Source organism: Neopsephotus bourkii, unplaced genomic scaffold, assembly GCF_033783945.1.
Source record: "Neopsephotus bourkii isolate Nb327-2 ecotype Australia unplaced genomic scaffold, CSIRO-AGI_Nbou_v1 NB_1293, whole genome shotgun sequence".
Classification (NCBI taxonomy): domain Eukaryota; kingdom Metazoa; phylum Chordata; class Aves; order Psittaciformes; family Psittacidae; genus Neopsephotus; species Neopsephotus bourkii.
In genome coordinates, this window is record NW_026901777.1 from 1,074,184 (window position 1) to 1,096,825 (window position 22,642).

At 40.5% G+C, this 22,642-nt stretch overlaps 4 protein-coding genes across 9 annotated transcripts in view; 2 read left to right on the plus strand and 2 right to left on the minus strand.

Moving 5' to 3' along the window:
* Positions 1–2,877: 2,877 nt before the first annotated feature.
* Positions 2,878–6,024, minus strand: TRMT10C (tRNA methyltransferase 10C, mitochondrial RNase P subunit). 4 transcript variants are annotated; one of them, XM_061366050.1, is made up of 2 exons: positions 6,008–6,024; positions 2,878–4,790 (listed from the first exon to the last, which is right to left on the minus strand). In XM_061366050.1, the coding sequence occupies exon 2, from the start codon at positions 4,757–4,759 to the stop codon at positions 3,512–3,514; it is 1,248 nt and encodes a 415-aa protein (XP_061222034.1). In that variant the 5' UTR covers positions 4,760–4,790; positions 6,008–6,024; the 3' UTR covers positions 2,878–3,511. The 4 variants fall into 4 exon arrangements, with proteins under 4 accessions (XP_061222034.1, XP_061222032.1, XP_061222031.1 ...); XM_061366048.1 differs by lacking the exon at positions 6,008–6,024 and adding an exon at positions 5,825–5,912; XM_061366047.1 differs by lacking the exon at positions 6,008–6,024 and adding an exon at positions 5,504–5,682.
* A 315-nt stretch (positions 6,025–6,339) lies between these two features.
* On the plus strand, positions 6,340–7,876 carry TXNL4B (thioredoxin like 4B). The gene is made up of 3 exons (XM_061366052.1): positions 6,340–6,595; positions 6,924–7,075; positions 7,510–7,876. The coding sequence occupies exons 1-3, from the start codon at positions 6,464–6,466 to the stop codon at positions 7,673–7,675; spliced, it is 450 nt and encodes a 149-aa protein (XP_061222036.1). The 5' UTR covers positions 6,340–6,463; the 3' UTR covers positions 7,676–7,876.
* Positions 7,877–8,874: 998 nt separating this feature from the next.
* LOC133219048 (putative protein FAM172B) lies at positions 8,875–12,740 on the minus strand. Its single transcript, XM_061366051.1, is given in 2 exon segments — positions 8,875–10,187; positions 12,463–12,740. Coding segments are annotated over 2 exon segments (1,083 nt in total). The 5' UTR covers positions 12,496–12,740; the 3' UTR covers positions 8,875–9,137.
* A 1,634-nt stretch (positions 12,741–14,374) lies between these two features.
* Positions 14,375–22,642, plus strand: part of SENP7 (SUMO specific peptidase 7) — a 40,607-nt gene continuing 32,339 nt past the window's right edge. For 2 of the 3 annotated variants that reach the window (XM_061366045.1, XM_061366046.1), the window contains exon 1: positions 14,375–14,418. In XM_061366045.1, the coding sequence (XP_061222029.1) occupies positions 14,411–14,418 (8 nt within the window). In that variant the 5' untranslated portion in view covers positions 14,375–14,410. The remainder of the gene's footprint in view (positions 14,419–22,642) is intronic. The other variant, XM_061366044.1, reaches the window with a different exon arrangement.

The following is a 22,642-nucleotide window of genomic DNA, read 5'->3' on the forward strand; positions in this document are numbered from 1 at the left end:
TGACAAGCCCAGCAGTTGCCTTATCAGACAGTACTAAGATAAGGCTTCCTAGCGAAGGGAATAGCCCATTAAACCAGCTAGACATGGACCAGACCCATCCAGCTCCTAAAGAGCATGCGTGAGGACCAGAGGTAAAAAGTTCAAGCCTGAGGAAGACTCGTTTACTTCATCTTGAAGACTCCTACCCACAAGAGGATGACTACTTACTTCATCTGAAGACCCCTGCCCAAGACCACCAGGAGGCACTGCGCATGTGTGGAGCGCCTTTTAGCTCATTGTAATACGAAGTGGGGATAGAATATGAATATGTATAGGCGTATTGTGCGACCTAATACCTATGTATGACTTTACAGGATAAATGTAAAAGGAAAACGGCACTGAGGCACGCATGCCTTTTGGAGGACCAATCCCCCGTGCGTCTTCAGCTGAATAAAGCATACCTACTTTACAACTTTAACCAAGTTGTGGAGTCTATTCCGCTATCAGTAACCTTACACAAAATTTATGGTAAGCAAAACAAACTAGCAGCTGTTCAGGATGAGTTGTATCTGAGTTACCTGATAAGTAGAAGGATGGGGAGAAATCATTCAATTATGTCAGTGGTGGTACTAAACTAATATAAAGCTGGCATAAGCATTTATCTACTGTGCATGCTTCAGAGGCTGCCAGGACGAAAGTTCAAGGAACAGCAAAGTAATTAAGATTGTTCGAAGAAATAAACGACCCCTAAAGACCACTACCACATTTTTGTGCACATGCGGGAGAAACCTTCTAGGAGAATATCATCATCATCATCATCATCATCATCATCATCATCATGGCTTGACTTCGCGAACGAAGACTTGGGAAGGGCTTTACCCACGCTTACTACAAGTGCACTGATGACTAAGAAGGCCAGTGTGGGATAGGCAAATCCGGCTACAAAAAGCACAGCAGAAGGTCTCCTTGGGTGGTACAGGTGGGGCACGATTCTTCCTGTGTTGTCTTTTCTCCTCGAGACTAGTTCCTCGTGAGCTCTCAAAGGAGTCAGCAGCATTATGTATGGTGTGCCTCTAAGTCTCCTGATTGGAGGCCAAGATGGACCACTGATGGTAGTCAATATGGCCGAGGCTAAGGTATTGTTTCAGGGAGTCCTTATATCTCTTCTTTGGGGCACCTGTCTTGCGGCTACTGGTGGCAAGTTCACCGTAAAACAATCTTGGGGAGGCGGTGGTCCTTCATCCCAGAGACGTGCCCTGCCTACCACAGCTGCAATTTCAGCAATATGGCCTCGATGCTGGTGACCCCTGCCTGTTTGAGGACAGTGACATTAGACACATAGTCAGTCCAATGGATGTTTAGAATTGTACAGAGGCAGCGCTGATGAAAGTGTTCGAGGAGTTGCAGGTGATGGTGGTAGATGGCCCATGATTCAGACCCATATAAAAGAGTAGACAATACAATGGCTCTATCGACACTGATCTTTGTACTTTTCTTCAGGTGTTTATTGCACCAGACTCTTTTATGGAGTTTTCTGAAGGCTCTATATGCCTTTGCTATTCTGTTGTCTATCTCTTTGTCGATCGTGGCATCCGAGGAAATGATGCTTCCCAGATAGCTGAACCGCTGAACTGTCTTAAGCTCTGACTTGCTGATGGTAATATGGGGATGGCAATAATCTTCTTGCGGTGCAGGTTGGTAGAGGACTACTGTCTTCTTCAAGCTGACTTCCAGCCCAAAAACCTCAACCGCCTCCGCAAAGCAAGATAAAGTAACCTCATGAGTATGCATGTACATAATGAATGTGTATGCTTAGTGACTATACGAGGACTGATTGATTAGCAATTCGGCAGAGATACGCTAGGAGGAGCAATCCCCCGTGTCTCCCAGCGCTGCAATAAAGAATACCTGCTCGTTGACTTTGTTGGCAAGCTGATGGAGATTTCTCTGAGTCAATATTTAACTGTATATAGAGACTTATAGATGGACAGGGCCCACGGGGTTATCAGTATAAGGCAGGCATGCAACCAGAGGGCCAGATATTTTCTCTCAAATCAATACCAGCCTCCCTCCTCTTGATAAGGCCTGAAAACAGCACGAACTACAGTGAGCAATGGCAGCATTTTCCTCCTCCCCAAAGCACTAATCTGTTCAAAGATCAGTAGTGGCTGTAGTTATGGAGTAACAGAAGGCATGCTCTAGCAGCATGCCTCCATGTTGTCTCTTCTTCCTGTGAGGAAAATAGGCTGCCCGAGAAAGGTGGCTGGTCCTTGTACCCAGGGTTCTGCAGGGAGTGGGGAGGCCACACCTAGCAGCATCTGAAGCACTACATTGGGGTGTAGCTTTGCATACTACCCAACCACGTACAGCTCAAAGGAAGTGGGTCTTTCTCCAAGCCAGGGGCTTTCTGTGTCTAGAGGGCCCTGAGCTTAACAGGTGGTGATGAGCAATACTGGGGTAGCACGTCCTCTGCCTTCCACCCCCTCCACACAACCCTGTGTAGCAAGAGGTGAGACGGAGTGGATCACCACCAACCTCTCATGTATTTCAGGTCTACTCTTCAAATTTTCAGGACAATCCCCACCACCTGCTATCATTAACTTCAAGCATCAGGGCAGTCAGACTAATTCAAAAAACATTTAAGCACCCATAAAAAAAAATCCCCTCCGTGTTCTACAGACAGCACAAAGAACTGTATTGAACAGCATGTCCATTGTAGCTCTGCATCCTGAATGCAGATCTTCACAGAGACAGCCATCAACACATTTTCTGCTGTGAGGAGTACTAAAGGCTCTCTGCTCCTCTATGTATTTCATAATAAGACTGTTTATCATCTCATAAGCTCAGTGCTTTGGGAAATCTGTATTACATGGACTGAAAACAGGCACTCATGGATAAAAGTCTTACACAAAGGTATGTCTTTTTTTTTTTATTTGGGTAGGGTCAAGATATTTGACTCACCCCCTCACCAGAGACTTCATTCATGCCAGACAGAACCCCCAGAAACAAGCTGTGCAACTCCCAAACTCATGCTAGGTTTCAATTGTTTTAGTTCAGCTGTCAAAAGTGAATTCATCTGCACACCAAAAGAGGCTTCAGGAAGTAATGGAGAAAAATGTCTTTTGTCTTCACCAGCCTTTCAGAATAAGGTTCACCTGTGAGTAGCTTCCATCCACGGCAAACCCAGAGCACCGAGACATTCTCTGAAGAACCACCTTCTGATTCACCTTTGTCCCAGCGCGGTCCAGCTGAACAGACTGATTTTCTTTGTACAGAGCAGATTTTAGAACAGATCAGGTAATTTCTCTTACAGAATTTCAAACATGTGAATACATTTAAACAGCTGGAATACCAAAGTAATTAAAAAAAAAAAAAAAGCCTACTAACTACAGCCCTTTCAAACTTAACCAAAGGCATGTTTGGAGATAAAGAGCTGAATAGAGTTTCAGAAGTCCTGAGAAATCAGAGCATTCAAGGGCACAGTTTGCCTGTTAAAAAAACAAAACCAAAAAGCATTCTCTTCCCCATCATTCTACTTCTGTGTCTGCTTCTTAAAGTAGTTCTTTGCAAATTGCTTTCGTACTTCTTCCTGCCTCTTTCCAAGTTTAAGAGTGTTGATCAGGCTTAAGGTTTTTTTCAGTTCGTGTACAGGCTTGTTTACAAAGCCACAGTATTTCCTTTTCGGAACAAATTTGAGAGCCTTCTGCCAGTCTCCGGTGTCCTTCAAGGTTAATAAAATGTGCATCATTTGATCCAGTGTGAGATTTTTCGCACCAGTATTCCAGAGCAAGTACTTCTCTAACGGAAGGGCCGCAGTCTCCAGCCCCAGTCGCTTTGCTCGTGCTAAAGAGACCCCTGTTTTTATGTTCCTGTCAACCATTGACCCCACAATATAGATTTTACTGTGATCAAATGTTTTCATTACTTTGGGAGAATCAGCAGTCAGATAGATAAGCTTTTCCTTTGGAAAGACTTCTGTGTAGCAATGGTCTGTCACAGTGATAAGCAGTTTGCCCCATGCCTCCCTGTAATGCTTGATAAATTCCTTATGATAGAGGCTATTGTCTTTGAAGTTACAGAAGTGGATGTGGAACGGATCGATAGATCTTCGATTGGTACTTTCACTCAGTACTATCTGTTTCACTGTATTTGCCACTTCTCGGACAGACATATCTTTTTCAAAGGACATGTCAAATACTAGTGGCTGTCCAAAGACCATCGACTGTGCAGCCCTCCAATTGCATACTTTGTCCATACAGTTGGCCCACAAACATATGAATGAATTCTTTTTGGTCATACCAGTTTCTGAAGCTTGCTCTTGTGCTTCTAGCCTCCTTTCCCTTTTCTCTTCCATCTTTCTTTTGTCATTTTTCTTGTGAAGTTCTTTGAGATGCAAATATTTTAAATATTTCTTTTGAGCTGACTTGGAAGTACATTCCATAAAGGTTTTCAGTTGTTCTTCAGTGATATATTCTGGAACTGATTTGCCAGCTAATCTCCACATCTCCAGCATCTCACGTGCAGCAGCCAAAGTGGCAGGCTCCTTACACTCAGAGACCGTCTCATTGACTTCTTCTTGCAACCCAGATTTCATTACCTTCTTCCACGCATCTAAATCTAGTTTTTCTGAGGGATTGCATGAATTGTCCTGCTTCAGGCAAAGTGATAAACTCAGAGTTCTACTGAGTGGAAACAAATCCTTTTTCATCCCATGTTGTGCAGCAAACGGGAAGACAGAACTTCTTACCATTTTTTTCAGAAGCAAATTGGCAGACTGCATACTTAGACATGTGCTGTGTTCAAATGCTCATCTGCAAAACAACAGTAAGAGGGGAAAAATCTTGTCAGAAATCAGAAAAAGCACCACCACACATAGATCTTCATCCTTAGTAAGACTGACAGACAGCAACTTCTTGGGAAATACCAGAAATTCCTACTTCCACTATTGCTTTTCTACCGTTTTCTACATAAAAACAGCGTCTGTGGCACTGCTGCAAATAGACATAGTCAGCTCTGCTGCTTGTAACAGCAACACTTACTGCAATTCAAAATGTGGTCAACCAACCTTTAAGTATTGTCTGAGATCTATTTAAATTATCTGTATCATCTGACAAATAAACCCCTAAACCCCTTCACAATCAAAACGCTGCATGGAGACCGAAAATACATAGTTCCAAGGTGCGGGCCTAGTTTACCTAACTATGAAAATGCACAAGGTGCTTCATTTTGTAACATTTTCTGGAACAATCCTGTCTCACAGAAAATCACATTTTAGCTTCTACCGTTGTATTTTGGAAAAGCTTTATTTGCAAACTTGCGCCAAGGTTCTTCCTCGTTTGCTTTTCCACAGTGCAGGTCACTGAAACTACTAATGCTACTGACACTGAAGGCACTCATACGTCCTGCGAGACCCTTGTTCCCGGCTCCCTCAGCAGTGCCTGCATTCACACCGCACTATGAACCAAATCAGACCTGATCTTAGGGACAGTTAACCAGGAGGTGGAGAATAAACAACCGTAACAACTTGCAAACCAGCCCACAGCTGAACCGAACCGCAACAGGCTTGGCGACACCTCCAAGCACCGCGTACGCACCACAGCACTCCCCGGCGCGCCCCGCTCCCCGTGGTGCGCCCGCACGCCTGACCAGCGCCCGCCGGGGACATCTGGGGTGGGTAGCACGGCACGACAGGTCAGGGAAGCGAAGGGGCGCTCCCATGATCACCTGCGGGGCGCAGAACGGGGTACCTCAAGCACCCCAGACCCGCGGGTCTCTCGTCCTTAACCCTCGGTGGCGAGAAACACGTGGCGAGAGAGGCCTCCTCCTCCAGCGGCTGCGCCCGCACCTGCCAGAGCTGCGGCTGCGCTCCAGCCGCCTGGCGTCCGTCTCGTCCCGCGTGGGAAGGGAGGGAAGGAAGGGAAGGAAGGGAAGGAAGGGAAGGAAGGGAAGGAAGGGAAGGAACAGGCGATCGGACGCGGCTAACGGCGGTCTTACGGCAGGACCAACCACTCCGCCATGTCGCGCTTACCTCACGGGGAGCAGCCTACGCGTGCGCGGGGAGGGCCCAGTCCTCCGTTCATTCTCTCTCGGGTGCGGTTGTTGGCTGTCCCCGGCGTTCCGCTGCTGCACCCTAAGGTTCCGGCTCTCTCTCCTCTTTCCCACAGCGCGAGGCCCTGCGGAGTATGGTGATCCTTTGGACAGGCCCGGGCTGGCGGGAAAGGACGGTACAGGGGCTCCACAGGGAGCCTTCGGGCCCTGCTGCGGGGTCTGGCGTAGATTCAGGGCCAGCCGCCATGCTGGGCTGGGACGTCAGGCGAACGCCTGAGCCCGACGGGTTGTCAGCCTGATGGGGTGGTCAGGAATTTCTCTTTTTTAAAAGAGCATAGAAAGGTTTCACTTATTTTTCACGGGGTTTTTGTTTGTTTTGGGTTTGGATTTTTTTCCTTTCAGGTAGGGTTTTCGGTTGTAGCTGTGGCCTGTCGGGATGAGTTTTGTGCTGCCCAAATTGACCTGTAAGAGGGAAGTGGATCAGGCAATAAAAATCGTGGCTGAGAAGGTTTTGGTTCTCCGGTTTGGAAGAGATAACGATGCTGTCTGCCTGCAGCTCGATGATATTGTAAGAGATATTTTTTTTTTAAACGTTACTAGTTCCGTAAAACTTCACTGTTGCATACAAGTGACTGTGATATGTTACTTTTGGCTAATATGGTGTCTCATGAAAATTTTCACAACAAATCTGAGATAATACTATATTCATAAAGCTATTTGAAAATTAAGAAAACATTGATGTAGCGGGTGTACAAAGTTCTTGAAGTAGGTAAGGGATGATACTCTAGCTCTGATTAAGCTGGTAAGATGTAAGAGAAATGGGTTTTGTAAAGCTTGCCACCCTTTTCCTCTTGTGTCTCAGTCTGTCTGTCATCGAATTTTCCCACTCTTTTCAGCTTGCAAAGACAGCTCACGACCTAAGTAAAATGGCAGTGATTTACCTGGTGGATGTGAACAAGGTTCCAGTGTACACCCAGTATTTTGACATCAGTTATATCCCATCTACTGTATTTTTCTTCAATGGACAACACATGAAGGTTGATTATGGGTATGTTATCCTACCAGGCATTATCTATTATAAGTTTCAGAATTATTAGTCTTTCTCTATATTACCGTGTCAGGGGAAGGTAACGTTTGAAAATTGTAATGCTGTTATACTAGCATCTGCACTGAGAATGCTGTAGGAAGCCAGAAAGATTTATTTTCAATTTCAAATGCTGGTGCATTAAGTAGATGCCAGCTGTGAAACATGCCTGACTGTAAAATATAGTATGATTAAAGTCTTGGGCATGACACTGCACCTTTTTGGACTTTAGTGGTGACAGTATACTCCTGATTTGGCTATGCCATTACCAGTGCTGTTCATTCTTTCAGAATGACCACATCAGAGCCCCTGATGCCACTGTACATCTTCTTGTTAGGTGTTTTTGCTTTGAACACTTTAGCATTACAATTCTACCTTTGTCTTATGCTTACCTTTAGGTCTCCAGATCATACCAAATTTGTAGGAAGCTTCAAAACAAAGCAAGACTTTATAGATCTGATTGAAGTGATTTACCGTGGTGCAATGCATGGAAAACTCATTGTGAGAAGTCCCATTGATCCCAATAACATTCCTAAATATGACCTTCTCTACCAAGGAATTTAATGGGTTAACCTGAGATAAAGAATTCTGGAAATAGTGAATGTTCTGGAACCCATTTTTTCTTCAAGCCTGTTTAGCCACCTCTGGCACCGTGGGACAGTTTGAATGTTTACGTTGACGGATCATATTGGTCTCGTTCTGAAAACAGACATTCTGTCACCTCATACTTCTCTCGTGAATAAAGCTACACATTCATGTTTAGAACTCACACAAGTGACTATTCTTTGAGTTGCATGCTGACTAGCACCTACAAAACAGGCAGATTGTATGCATCCTTGATGATGGCATCTGCAGTACAGCTTTAAGTGAACTAAGCCACCACATAGTCTATTAATCATCTAGTTAGTACATTTTCAATCAGATACTGTAGCAGTAAACTTATCTTTATTAAAAAGCTATGCTTACTCTCAAGAGCATTCAGCTGACTTTTACACTTTTCCCCATTACTGGACAATGGGATAGAAGCTTTTTCAAACAGGATTAGAGGTGACTGAAATCTGAAATGGATATGAACACAAAAGAGAAGTTTACACACTGTGATACCCAGTGTTACTGTTAAACATTTTGGGGTTTCTGGCTGAGAACTGAAGGTGTAGGACAAGGTTTTATCATCCATCAGAGCTCTTTTTCAGCCACTGAATACTTTCAGTTCCCACAGGATTAAACTGGAAATTCAGAATAACAATTTTGTTTACATTCACTTTAAAGGTTATTTGACCTTCTGTATGTATAAATTGCAAACCTGGAGTATGGACACTTAAAAACTGTCTCTTATTTCCCACCTCTGTATAATATTAAACAGCTGAGGGAAAACAGCAATGTCCTTTTGTATCAGCTTGGTAATAGCAGGTTGCTAGTGTTGTGTTTCTATAGCAGCTCATGCCCAGTAATCTCACTGGTTTATTTGGTTGGTTTTTTTTTTTTTTTTTTTTTTAGTTGGTGGTAGTATGTAGTTCCCTGAAGTATTGTTCAACTTATCAGTAAAGTGTTTCAAGAAGGAAGGTGGATGTTCAGGTTCTTGAAAGATTTTAAACACTCTATAGTGAGAAGGAAATAGATCTTTTACATGCTTTTGGTATTCCAGATTTGTCCTTTTAATGAAAGCTATGTACTTATGCAAGCGTTTTCCTGATAGTCTAATCTGATTATGCAGACATAACTGCAGAATGTTTATTCTTTTAAATGATAGAGATGAGAGTTGCTATACCTTAACATCTTTATTTTGCATGACTTAAATTTCACAGGCTAACTGAAGGGTTGTGGCTTACAGCTTTCAACAATGAACTTATTTCCTGATAGTTAACTTGGATTTGTGTATTTCTCAAAAAGAAACAAACTAGCTTCAAACTTAGAACTGTAAGTTGCTCCACAGTGAGATGAGGGTCTTTAGATGACTGAAAGGTGCAGGGGCAGTTATGTAAGGAAGAGACCACTATCAAAACCAAATCAATATACCTTTATTGCCTCACTTCTTACTTGTTCTGCTTCTAGTTGCAATAGGTGACTGTCTAGAAGCTGTTGCAATCTTGGCTTTCAGAGTGCTCTTCAGGTACGTGAAGATGGAATGTAAGCAGCAGGAGGGGGCTAAACCATACTTTTCTGTCCCAGGAGAGACAGTACGACAGTTCAGTTTCATGACAGAACCCATAGCTTTATCTAGAGGCTTACTGTTTGACACCCATTCACAGCAGTGTTTCTGTATCCATTCTTGTAGTTGTGGATCACTTCTAGTCTGGTGCCACACGTTATGCATGGAGTCAATGAATGCCACAGAGTACACTTTACTCATTACTTCCCCTTTTCACTGCACTAGCAAGTCAACAAACACCAAGCCACCATAGCCATGGGCAATGAAGGCCACATTCTTGGCTGCACTCTTTGAAATGAAGTGATCCCATATGTACATGGTATGCTCCTCAGGGTTGCAGCTGCCCCTCTTGGGGACCCACCAGGTAGACTCCATTGAAGTCAGTGCCTCTTGACTGGTAGACAAACTTAACCTCTCCTTTTCAGTCTCCAAATCAACGAAGTTGTCATTGGGATTCAGTACAATGACCCCCCTATGGCTTTCAAGGGCCATTTTGATGAATGGTGTCTGTGTTCCATGCCCCAGGCCTTCGCTGATAATTACCCTTTGCCCCCACTGTCCTGCACGGAACACTCCACGGTCTTGAAGAAGGACAGTTAGGCTAAAGGAACTTGTTAGTGCATTCTCACTCATAAAAAAGAAATTTCTTGGTTCATCCTCTGTAGCATTGGTAGGAATATAAACTTTCTGCAGCATGCAGACTCTTTCCAGGAGCTCATAAACATATTGGGTAATCGGGTGTCCCAAAACTTGATAGCGTTTATGATTCTGCTCATGTGCATTCTTGTAATAATTGAAAACAAAGGACTCATTTGTATCCAGATGCCTCAGTTCCCCTTTTTTGTTGAAGTCATACTTCAGTTCCTCTTGATACTCTGACCCCTCTATTAGGTTCCTCAAGCTTAGTTTGTGCTTTCTTTGTAACCACTACAAATTAAGAAGACTATGTTACTATAGTGATAGACCTCCTATGACACCTATATAAGGAAAACCTATTGTATAAGAATTCAGATTTGAAAGTGGTTACAAACAAAATACTTATTGATACTGGCTATTTCTTGGTAGGCTGTAGTAAACCAGCTGCTTGTAAAGGCTCTCACAGATTTCAGTTACTAGACTCCAACAGCAGTACATTAATAATAGTCTCTTCAGTTACTTGCCACATTGAAGTTGTACAATGGATGACAGAATAAGCTAGCCACAATGATGCAGGAACAAAAGAAGATAAAGTCCATGCAGCAAACTTTCATGAGATTAGACTGAGATCTCTAGTTCGAGCTAAGATCATTTTTCAGCTTACATGACTGATAAACTGATAAGAATTATACCCAGAAGTGGTTTCCGTGCAACTCAAAAATTAAGCATTTACTCCTATTTTCTGTATAAGTCTTCATCATACTGTCACTGGCTGTAGAATGGTAAACATGTTGTGGTTCTGTAGGACTTTTTCCTAACAGCAGATGTTTGTAAGAATCAAATTCCTGTAATTATAACAATATTAAAAATTAATTTATCATCTTAGCACAGGTTCGGGTGTTTTTTGGTGGTTTTTTTTTTTTTTTGGCCAATGGTTTATATGAAGTTATATTTGGCAAAGACATTGGTACAAGCTACTATATACCTTTTAATTTTTCTTACTGAAATAACGAGGTTTTTAGAACACAGTAAACAACGGTAAACTCACTATATCAGCAAAGCTGGTTATGAGGACAGCAAGTGAAAATCTGAAGATTTTCATGTAAGCAACTTGAGTTGGAAACCAACTCCTGCACGGGATTCAGGTTTCCTTTGGAGCAGTCTCCATTGGGGCAGAGATATTGTCATCTCTCCAAGGTCATTCCTGTCTTCTGATTAATAGAGAGTAGGCTAGAAAATAGTACCTTCTCCTTTTTTATCTCATAAAATAACTACATATAGAAAAGGGGAAAAAAATCAGATTCTATGGTAGCTAAACCATTTACGGTCTTGCCAGTTTCTTGGAATGGAAACAGCACAAGGAAGTTACAAGTGCATGTGTTCATCTATGATTTTTCTTTCTGCGGGAAGGCATGAAAGACACAAAGGAGATGGGAGAGACAGTCTGTTTGCTATACCACTGAAATACAGGCAATTTACACAAAAGAGATCATATTTAGTAGAGAAGAAGCTACCTGAATTCATGTTGTTTTCCCTATGCAATAAAGTAGAAAAGTGGACACGATTTAACAAAAGATGTCTGTGGATAAAACTGAAGCACAGAGGAAGCATTCCATAACAAGTGGGAAAAGATAAATGCAGTTTCCCCATGGAATGGTATGCTGTCCAGCACTTCTCAGGGCCCTTTTCTCACCCCTTAAAGGTTAGAAACTAGTTTCCCAACATACTATGAACAGGAAGTTACTACGCTCTTACTTCAGCAACATTGCTTTTTCAGTTCCAAACCAAAACAAGGATACATGATTACAAATTAAATTCTGTGTATGTAATATTGAACATCTACTTGAAGAAATTACACAGCATTGTGAAAGTTTTATGAGGATTTCAGGAGGCGGGAACAAACAAGAGTGTTACATCAGGCATAGATATGACTTCCCTTCCTAAAATTGCCTTCAGGATGTGAACTTAAAAGTTTTGAAGTAATTTATAGTAGTTTATCACTAAAGAATTCACTTGAATAGCACCTTAGACTCACCTACTTTTTAGTCTGGAGGACTGATTTTGTTGAAATAATACCATTTACAGAACTGAAAAGCAGCAGTTACAGATTGCTCTAGATGCTCTACAGGTACTCTAAATGCTGCATAATGAATTTACTTTTGGGTGGTTTTTTTTATAAATCTGCATTCTAAGTCAGTGTTGACTGCTGCTTGTCCTTCACTATCTACACATAAATGTGTATAGGTACACATATATATACATATATATATACATATAGATACACATATAATGTGTATGTATACATAAATGTGTAAGGGTGTTTATTCTGGCAGTCTTTACAATTGCTATTTTGATTTTTAAAAAATTACTGAGTGTGGAGGAAAAACGCCTCCTACTTTTCTGGTTGGAGTGTAAAATGCTTCCGCTGTATACTCAGCTAGTGTTTGTTACAGCAATTGGCATATTCCAAACACTACTTCAGGACATAAGATTTTAAATTTAAAACCAAATTTAAATCTTCATAAGATTTTAAATTTAAAACCACTGTAGTGAAGCCTAACATTACCGTATGCTCTTCTGTAAAATCTGTCATCATCATAGATGGAAATCTTTTTCACCCTGAGGTTCTAGACAGTTCTGTGTGAAAGAAAATAAACCATTTTAGTTCAGGTTTTGTTACTTTATGTACTTTATTATGGGCATATTTATAAAATGTATCAGTTGCTGATAGTTAAGGTCATCTTAAAGCCGTTCAGACAGTTCCAAGTTCCAAGGTAACATCTCATACTTCGCATCTGACCATAAGTTACAACTAAGGGTGTGAAACTGAAAAGTTGTCAAAAACAGTCAGGGACAGCTTCCCATTACTTAATAATAAAGGCAAAACAAAAGGAAAACTCAAAGTTACAAGAAAAAATAACAATTCTGAAGCTACCCTGAAAACAGACAAACAAACCCAAAACCACCAACCAAAACCCAACAGATGGGTCTTGGTCTCCACTTGGCTGCAGGAAGACTCCCATAGCGTAACACTATCATTTACTCCACGTGGATTACATTTTTCTCCCTCAGAGGCTTAATAGCGAACTAAACGCAAAGTAGTTAAAAGCTGGAGGGGGTGGGGGGAAGCGAGGCGAACCTTATCCTGAGGAGAAGAAGGGTGGGAGGGGTTGGGGAGCGAGAGCTGGCGGGATACGGCTGAGCGACGGAGCTCATGAGGGGAGCGCGGGGAGCACCTCAGGGCGGATCCGAGTGAGGGGGCGCCGGTTACCGCCGTTACTGGGCGGAGCAGCGGGCGGGCGGGCGGCTCTACCGAACCGGGCGGAGGTGGTGCTCAGCCCGGAAGTACCCGGAGAAGCTGCGCAGGCAGTGACGGTGGCGGGGCCTGCATAAACAAGACCAGCTGCGCTGGTGAGTAGTATGGGTGTTTGTTTTCTAGGTGCTGAGATGGAGGTAAAGCAGAAATAAAGCTGGCTGACAGCATCTGTGCTGGCTGGCCGTCCGTCCTGGACAGGGTTTTTATCGCGGGCTGGTAAAGCCGGCAGGCGGGGGAGGGTGAGCTGCGATACACCGGAGAGGGAAGGTGGAGTGGCGGCATTGCTGCTTCTTTGTGAGAAGGCTGAGGAGGCAGCGGAGTTGCTGGCCATCAGTACTTGGCCGCTTGTTAGTGAACAGCTTGTCCCCTACCTAGCAGGAAACGCCGACGCCTGGGTGAGGAGGAAGCTGGGGAAGCGGTGGGGAAGCTGAGGAAGCGGGGGTGTCCGGCAGACCCCTTTTGTCCCACTTCTCGGCCCGGCGGCAGCCACTGGCGCGGTGGGGCGGTCTCCTACGTTGACAGCCCGGGTGGTGCCGCCCCTGGATGCGGCCTCTGCTTCCCCCCAGGGCTGTCAGAGGGCCGTCGCTTGTCAGTTTCTTCACTTTACAGGTGTCCAGATAGGCAGTGCTTTGGCTTTCCTTTAACAGGCTGTAGTTGTTGCTGTTCCCCACACCAGGGGGATGAGGCTGAGAGCTGAAAAATAGCTGAGCTGAGTAAAAGTATATGAACTTCCTAGTCATATGTTTCTCTTGTATTGTGGCTGACTTTTTTTCCAGGGCTTGTAGTGGCAGAGCAGGGGACAGTGGTTTTAAACTGAGAGAACATAGATTTATGTTTGATATAAGGAAGAAATTTTTTACGATGAGGGTGAAAAGGTACTGGCACAAATAGCCCAGAGAAGCTGGTAGTGTTCAAGGCTAGGCTGGATGGGCCTTTGAGCAACCTGGTCCAGTGGAAAGTGCCCCTACCAGTAGCAGGGGGTTGGACTAGATGACCTTTAAGGTCCTTTCCAACAGAAATTATTCTATGAATGAATTTCTTTGTACTAGCTTGCTCAAAAATTAATTTCATGTTCTTGCTTAGTACCTGCTACTGTGGTCCTGCTTCCCTCTGAATAAATAAAAAATTGCTAAGCTTATTTATATTTTTTCTTTTTCAGTAGAGAAAATTATGGAAGGAAAAACAGCATCCTCAAGTAATGTCAGTGTAAGTGTTGTATAATTTGCAGCAATTTACTTTGGGGCTGTTGGTGTCTTAGGCTGTTCTGATGTATTCGCACAACCAAATTCATTCTCCAGTGGTCCAGCTTTTGCGTTGTTGGCGCACTCTTTCAAGAGAAATGCTTTATGCTGGTAGCAGTCAGTAGTAATGTCTACTGTTGAATGTGTGGTTTTGAGAACACTTTAAGACCTAAACTAACATCTAAAGAATTAAAAGTGGAGGAGCTGCATAACATTATTATCTGCACAGACGTATTCAGACTTCTTACGCTAGTGTTTAGGTTTTGATTTTTTTGTGGTTTTTTTTTTTTGTTTTTTTTTTTTAATTTTTCTAAAATATCCCTATTAGTAGTGGTTTCTAGCAGTGAAAGCTTGGTGGAAAACTGTAGGCACAGCAACTGGTTAGATCAGGTAAGGTTTGGACTGTCTAGTGTTCTAGAAATCAGCTGTTTCCAGCACCTTTTTTGTGTGTGTTTTCTGACCTTTGTTCCTACAAGTGGGAGCTTTCAGAAAAGTACTACTGGTTGAGATGAGGATTCTAAGTGCATATATGCACATGTATGTGTTGGGGTGGTCCCTTTCTATAAGGGGAAAGCTGAGGCAACTGTGTAAATTGCACTTACAATACATACAGACCTCTGTTGGTTACCTCTTGACTTCATGTTTGTTCCGTAAATTAATTGCAGGCACTAGGAAGATACTGTACAGTGGGAATTTTGCTGATGAATGTATCTTGTGCTTTTTTATCCCTTTCTGTCTGTCCATCTGTATGTGTCTTTTGTGTGTCTGACCTTTCTCAGTGTTATCTGTTCTCAGTGTTTTCTGTTATGTTTTTAGAGAGGTCATCTGAACCTCTGTAACTTTAAACACATGTTAAAATTTTGGATAAATGTATTCTGAGGAAGCTCATAGTGGAACCCCTTACTTTTGAAATGCTGGTTCTGTTTTTGCAAAGGTTGGCAATGACAGTAGGTGATACCATTGTTGATACAATTTTGAGAACATAGTGTATTTATGATTAGCTATCATATCAAAATACTTGTACTCTTATATGTTTGCTCTTCATCCTGATTTCTCCTTTTTTTTTTTTTTTAATTTTTTTTTAGGACATGCCTGATGTGACATTCATCATGGCATTCAGTTACTTTGTCTTCTCTTTATAATTTTTTAAGATGAGATGATTAGAGTGAAAACAAATCAGAGGGAACTAAGAAATGGTCAGTGCCAGTAGATTGGTTGTCACCTTTTGGGCACTCCTTTGAAGTTGTGAAGTTACTGAAATAAGAACTTATTCAAACAGTTCATGTGTTAAAGCTAGCTCCTCATGTTGTTCAGCACATGATTTAGGGATAAAGCATCGATGAGCCATGCATGTAAATTAAAGTTACAGGTCAGTGCTTCCCTTGCAAGTTGGTGAATTTGCCTGACAGTTAAGAAAACTTTGTACATGGCACTATGTCAGCTCACAATACCAGTGGATAATTTAGTTTCATCTTGTGTGCAGCATCATCTGTTTTCAGTTTCGTACACCAACGAAGAGAACAAAAACCAAATCAGAGGATGCCCAAGTTCAGTCCCCTTTGGCAAGGTTCACAGACTCCCACCATTGGGACTACCCTTTAAAAGACATAAAGAGAAGTTCTTTGAAGTATGAAGTCCATAGGCGAATGTTGTGTGGGGTTTTGGTTCTGTTTTGCAGGATGGATTTTTTTCAATACTGAATGTTGCCTTGTGATCAATATCTGACCCAGACTGTCTTGGAAAGAGACAAGTGTGTAGATCTGAAGTCTGCCTGCAAGCATACAGTTACAGGAGTCTTAGTGTTGTACTGCAGAATTAAATAATTAAAAAGAGAGTTGGTCTTCAGCTGACCCAAAATTATCTTGAAAATTACAAATTTCAAGGCAAATATATATATGTTTTAGATATATGTAGTTATATATATATATTACATATATATATAAAAAGTTAGTTAGATGTCTTCTGAATTTTTAGGTTATATTTAGCTCACTTATCAAACTTCCTGTTACGGTATGGAAATATTTTTTACATTGAGTTTTTGATTAATCATTATTTTTATCTAAGAGCTTAAACATTAAGAGAAAATAGGAAGTATGACATTTGACAGAATTTTAGGTGACAGAAGTAGCTGATTTCAGTATTAAGACCAAAAGACTGTAAAAGTACTTATATGGCATTTATCGTTTGTATATCATATATGTCTTTATCGTCTCAGTCACTTATGGAAACGAATATTTGATTCTATAAATCTGTTCTAGATGCAGTAAACATTTTTAAAATGCTAAGTGTTGGAAAAGTATTTTGCTACTCTTGACTCCTTCAGCTCAGCATTGAGAGTTGCTGGTTGTTGTAGGTTTTAGTGATTTCAGAATCATGGAATAGACAAAGAGGCTCCCTTACAGAGGAGTATCAAAAACCTAGTGAGGGAAGTTAGGAATTTTTTTGATTTATGATAGTGGTGATAATGTGATCCAGGTCTCTTGGTAGGCCTGGTCCTTTGAGCATGTTGCAATACAAACCCATTGTGTGGTTCTGTACTTTTAATACTTTAAGTGAGCAGAGCATCCAATTACAGTCAGGTTTTAAAGCTGGAAATAAGTCTCCTGTGGTTACAAGGAACAGCCTTTTAGGTGGAGCCAGGCAGCACTTGCATGGAATTTCTGCCTCTATAAAAACAGTGATTAGACCTGGTGAACTGGGAAAAAAAGGAAGTAATCTTTTTCCTTGTTTTGCATATACTGTCTAATTTTCCATTTCTCATTTTTCCTATCTGTGTCTATATGTTTCAGATTTTCCCATGTAATAGAGGGCTTTGTATGCTTTAAACACTGGCTAGTCTTATACTTAAAAAAAAAAAATTGCTCATGAAGTATCATAATTAAAATAAATATTGCTGGTTTATCCATAAAGCATGTTCTAGTTGTATTTAGTGTTGCTGGAGTTTGCTCCATGTTGTCATAGAGATTTTGTGCAGCTTTTAGTGATTTGGGCATATAGGTTTCTAACGTTCAAAGACTAAGTGCTATGAGGTGTACTAGATAATGTTTGAAGGTGGGAGGAGGTGAGAGCACCTTCAAAGAATTTCTTGCTCCCAGCTGTTGTAGTAATGAGGGTATTTTCCATTAGAGTCAGTCCTTATATGACAGGGAAAAGATTGACTTGGGATGCGCCTTTCAGTCCTCACTGTAAATTATGCATGGGCATAAATTTTTCAGATGCTTTTTCTTCAACAGAAATGAAAATAAGTTTGTTTTCAGCCTGACTGGCATAATTTTCAACTGAAAAAAAGTGAGGAATGTTTAGGAGGTAATGGCAGAGGGAGATAAGTTTCTGGAATTGCAGAAATAACTATATGGCTTAGTGGGGCTTCACTTAATTTGAAAAATGTGAATACATTCTGATAAGGTAAGAGAATTTGAAAAAAAACCTAAGTCTTGCTGTTGTAGTTTTTGCCACTGAAGTACCAAATATTCAAATTGCTTTTCCTTATCTGAATTTTATATCTTTGAGTGGAATGTAACTAATCTGGTTAACCTCCGCTTTGTTTAATTCCATGCATTTATCTTGCATATTTGTGATTATGTAAAACAGGCCTAATACTTAAGTCCCTGTTCAGGATAGCTCTTGTTTAAATAGGGATATAATTGAAATGTTCTGTATTGTCAATTTTGTTTAGGAGAAGAAAGTTCCATTCAAGGTCAGGTGGTATGTGGGTGCTTTAAATCAAGCAAACTAATTATTCCCAAAGTTGTTGTATATGCTCTTTGTGGCTCTGCTTATTTGCATCAGTTGCATTGTTTCAGTGTCTGGCATTGTTCCCTCTTTTTAGTGTAACACCTATTTTGACAAATTGGAACCTGCCAGTTTTATTTGTTTTATTTCAGTGCACATTAAGTGCCAGCAACAGAAAGTATTACATAAAAGGAAAAAAGCAAAAGGACTGCAACAGACACAGCTCTAATGATGAAGAATTTATTGGGTAAGAAGTCATCTTAAAATTGGTTCTATGTATATTAAGAGTTTCCTGATCTTTCTTGAAGATGGGTATCTGCTCTCTAGCTAATTGTGTCTCACAGATGGTTTTCTCAACCTTTAGAGAATCATGTTTCAGTGATTTAATGGCATCTGTAACTTTTTCTTTGTTTTAACATAACACAAGGCTGCTACATTGGAATGTTAGTGCAACAGTTACTAGAGGAATTAGTGCTTTTTGACCTGATGGGAATACTGAAAGGTGTTCGTTACTAAGTGTAAATTATCATTCTAGCCCTAAGTATTTAGGATATTTAAGAAGTTTGCCAGATTATCTTTTCCCTGTCACTTTTTGCTCTGTAGTCCACCGATGTTAACCTGGCTTTGCCACCTCTTAAAAACAAATAAACAGCAATCAGAGCAATATGATGATTGGTAGGGGAAGGCCATAAAAAGCTAGATGTCTTTCACCTTGTTACAGTCAAGACACCTAAGTGAGTAAATAAGACTGCTGATATGCCACTTCTTTATACTTTGTTGCCAAGAGCAGGTATCTCAGTTACTTTGAGAGGATGACAAATTAGTCAAAATCATCTTCTGTGAAGCTGTCAACTAAGTAATTGTTTATCTGAGAAAATTTTGAAGCCAAGTGTCAACTACATTGACAAATAGAAATGAAAATGTAGAACTAGATTCATTAACAGCTACGAAATATAATGACTTTGTGAATAAATGAATTATATTTATCTTAATGAAGCGATTTTTTATTCCACAAATCATTCAACTCTAAACAAAGAAGAGTATGCATTCTCTGTCCATTTTCTGATTGGAAGATTACTTGATCATAAGTGATTTCCTATTAAGAGGCTGTTGAAAACAAAATACACAGGTAATGAAAATACTTAATGACAGTAAATGATTGACACTGAATTTGGTATTTTGCAACCTATGAATAGTCATTGTTAAGCCTGATGTTTATATTCAGAATGCTTCCAACTGTTGCAGGGAAGAGTTGAAGTTATAAAAGATTCTGAATTTATGTTTCATACCTCCTTAGAGGCATAGCTATTAGTTAACATGTAGTTACTTCAAAATGCTTCTCTCAGTAATTTTGATTGAGGGAGTGGCTCAACCTAGCCAAGTATAAAAGCTGTGTTAATTGCAGTTTCCTGAATTTTAATTAAGCTGTGAAATGGTTGATACCTGATGTGAATCTCTGAAGGCCTTTCAGTAAGCTTTGAACTGACCTTTCAACACTGAGTTACTTTTGGATCTGTTACGTATGTTAAGAGGAGAGAATTTCAAGTAGCATTCGTAGATGTTCCATCATTTTAACCAAAATTCTTACTAGCACATTAGTGAGAGATGATTTAGACTGTAAAAAGACAGTTAACATTCAGATATCAAACCTGTGCATTTTCACTTCCTCAGAAAGGGATGTATGCTTACAGACTAGCTGAAGGTACTTTGTAAAATGAACTTAATTTACCATACGCAAAAAAAACTTGTTCAAAGTTTTCCACATGAGTACTCAGTGTTTCTCATTAAGTCAGATCAGCACACTGATCTTGTTTCCTAATAAGTAGAAAGAGCACACAGGTTCTGAAGAGGTGGTGTTTGTTGAGCAAAAGTCAGAACTGGTAACAGTGCTCAGAAGAGGAAAGGTGAAGTAGCATGTTGAGAATATTTCAAATGCAAAAGTTTCTCTGTTCCTTTTTTCATTTGCAATGAAAAGCAGTAAATAAGTCTTAATTTACTTAATTTACTAGTTGCTATTGACTTCTGTTGTTTCAAAAACAGTATCCTTTTTTGATAGGAGCTAATCTCAAATGATTAGGGAAGCATGTTTCATCTATATTAGAGGTCAAACATTTTCCCCAAAGGGGTACAATTAATAGCTTTTGGTCCCTTGCTTTGGAAGGTAGGACAATACTTGGGTTTTTTTCCCTGTGATAGACTTGGCAGGAGCAGCTAATAGCATTTTTTATTTTTTTTTTTTTTCCCCCATCTGCTTCATCCTTGCCATATATGTTTTCATTACCTTTGCTTAGGTATTTTTTTCAGTTTTGTGGAGGTAGATAAGAAGTGATATGATGGGTGCTTGCTTTAGGAACCTTTGTTTTTTCTTCACCAAGATGCCTCCAGTCTTAATTTTGTGCAGTTTACTTGCTGGGTCTGCTGGTGGGACTTGCTTTTAATGTATACTTTACTTGCCTTTTTTTTTCTGCTTGACACCAATTTGTGTCTTTTGAAGTGTCTTTTGCATTACTTGCTCACTTTATTCAAGTGGACAATTTAACAGGTAATTCAGGGATCTCTGTCTCAGCCATTGTTTACATATGTACAGGTTGGTTCAATTGTAGATATTTTTCCTGAATCTATTTTATGCTCAGTCTTAATGACAGAATTTTTCAAGAAATGCTGCCAGATACCATTCCCCCTTTAGAAAGGGAAACTGTTGAAAGCTCTGATGCCACTGTAAAGCTCTGAAGATCAGGTCATAACCAGTTGTCCTGTCAAGGTCTTCAGTCAAAAACTAATGCCACATAAGAAGTGATGCCTTAGCCTGGCAGTGACATTTTTAAGAATAGCCAGTTGTACATGGTTTTCTTTCTTGTTTTTTAAAAGTTTCTCTCCTTGCGCAGATTTCCAGTGCAAAGCTAGTTGCACGTGTGTTTTTGGGGGTTGTCTTTTTTTTTTTTTAATTCTAAGATCATTTTTACAAGGATACTTGCTTAATGTATAAAATACTTGCTAAATGTATAAATCCATTTAAAGCAAGGGAGTGGAAAACATTACAAATTCTGTACCTAATAACAATCAAATAAACTGAATAACGTTCAGCCCTGAAGCTTGCCAAGGTCTATGCTGATGTGAGTGTGGGCGAAGAATGTCAGACCTGAGTTTCCAAGGTGGCCAACAAACTATATGTAATGAAATCCAGTTTCACTGGAAATTTTGTTTCTGACTCCTTTAACTCCTCCTTTGGGCTTTCTCTGTCATAATGGTGTTGTTAAAGTCCCTACAGTTTGGAATCTTTTTTTATGTTGTCTTTACAAGTCCCAATCACGCAATTAAAATAGAGTCTGTAACCATGTATGTTCCCACTGGACTAATTACCTTTCAGGTTCACTCTAAATTTAGTGAAATTTCATTATGGCACCTTGTGTTTGACAAATAGAAAAAAAAATGTCTAGCATTTCTATGAGGTGGAACAAGGAAAACTGAAATGATTTAGTTTATTTGGAAAATAAACTATTAGGCTCAGCATGATTCTAGGTAGGAGAACGGAAGTATTCCATAGAGAATAACACATTTTTGTTATCTCTTAGTACTCTAAAGGAATAATTCTAAAATGTTTCTGGTTTTCTTTCGTTTCTTTTGAAGAAGAAAGTTCGATTCACATCTTTGTATTAGTATGGCCCACTTCTGCAACCATTTTGTATTTGGAAGAAAATTGGAAAAGTGCCATTTAAATACTTCAAAGTTTGATCTGTAATTCTGAGTCCTTCTTGAGGAAGAGGAGAAATATGTGGCTTAGTTTTTCATTGCTTCATCTTTTCTGGTACCCCAAAAGACAGAATGTCTTTCCACTATAGCTCTTTAGTAACTGGACCTCTGAAGTAGTTTGGGCCTTATCTTTAAAGAGGAAATTAAAGCAGAAGTGTAAATCATAGAATCCTAGAATCGTTAGGGTTGGAAAGGACCTTAAGATCATCAAGTTCCAACCCCCCTGCCATGGGCAGGGACACCTCACTCTAAACCATATTACCCAAGGCCTCGTCCAGCCTGGCCTTGAAATGTCTAGTGTCCCAAGATGAATTTGCATGACTTAATGACTTTCACCTTGTAATAGCCTTTAACTGTTTTACTAATTGCAAGTTTTCTTAATGGTCTAAGAGGTTCTTATGTAGCTGAATTTTGGATTTAGTTATTACAGAGTAACAGGTATAGGTAAAAGAACAAATGGATACCTGCCTTTTCCTGACTGCCTAAATCTGAAGCAATTCTGTAGTTTGGATCAGTCATCTAATGCGACTGTTCTTTTACGTGTGGCTTCTCATTGCCTTCATAGAGTCAGTTCAGAAACCCTGGATTACTTTATTTTTTTTCCCCCAACAGCTAATTAGGGCCAATCTGTTATATAACACTTTCACCTCTGTCCAGATTCTTGGCATCAGATTGTCTTTATTCAGGTTGGGGTCTTTTGTGTGGGC

What these genes read in the sequence shown, in the direction of transcription:
- TXNL4B (XM_061366052.1), top strand. Translation starts at nt 6,464, where the DNA reads ATGAGTTTTGTGCTGCCCAAATTGACCTGTAAGAGGGAAGTGGATCAG. An exon ending in GCCTGCAGCTCGATGATATT is followed by an intron (nt 6,596 to 6,923) that starts GTAAGAGATATT and finishes CACTCTTTTCAG; the next exon opens with CTTGCAAAGACAGCTCACGA. An exon ending in CACATGAAGGTTGATTATGG is followed by an intron (nt 7,076 to 7,509) that starts GTATGTTATCCT and finishes GCTTACCTTTAG; the next exon opens with GTCTCCAGATCATACCAAAT.
- TRMT10C (XM_061366050.1), bottom strand. Translation starts at nt 4,759, where the DNA reads ATGCAGTCTGCCAATTTGCTTCTGAAAAAAATGGTAAGAAGTTCTGTC.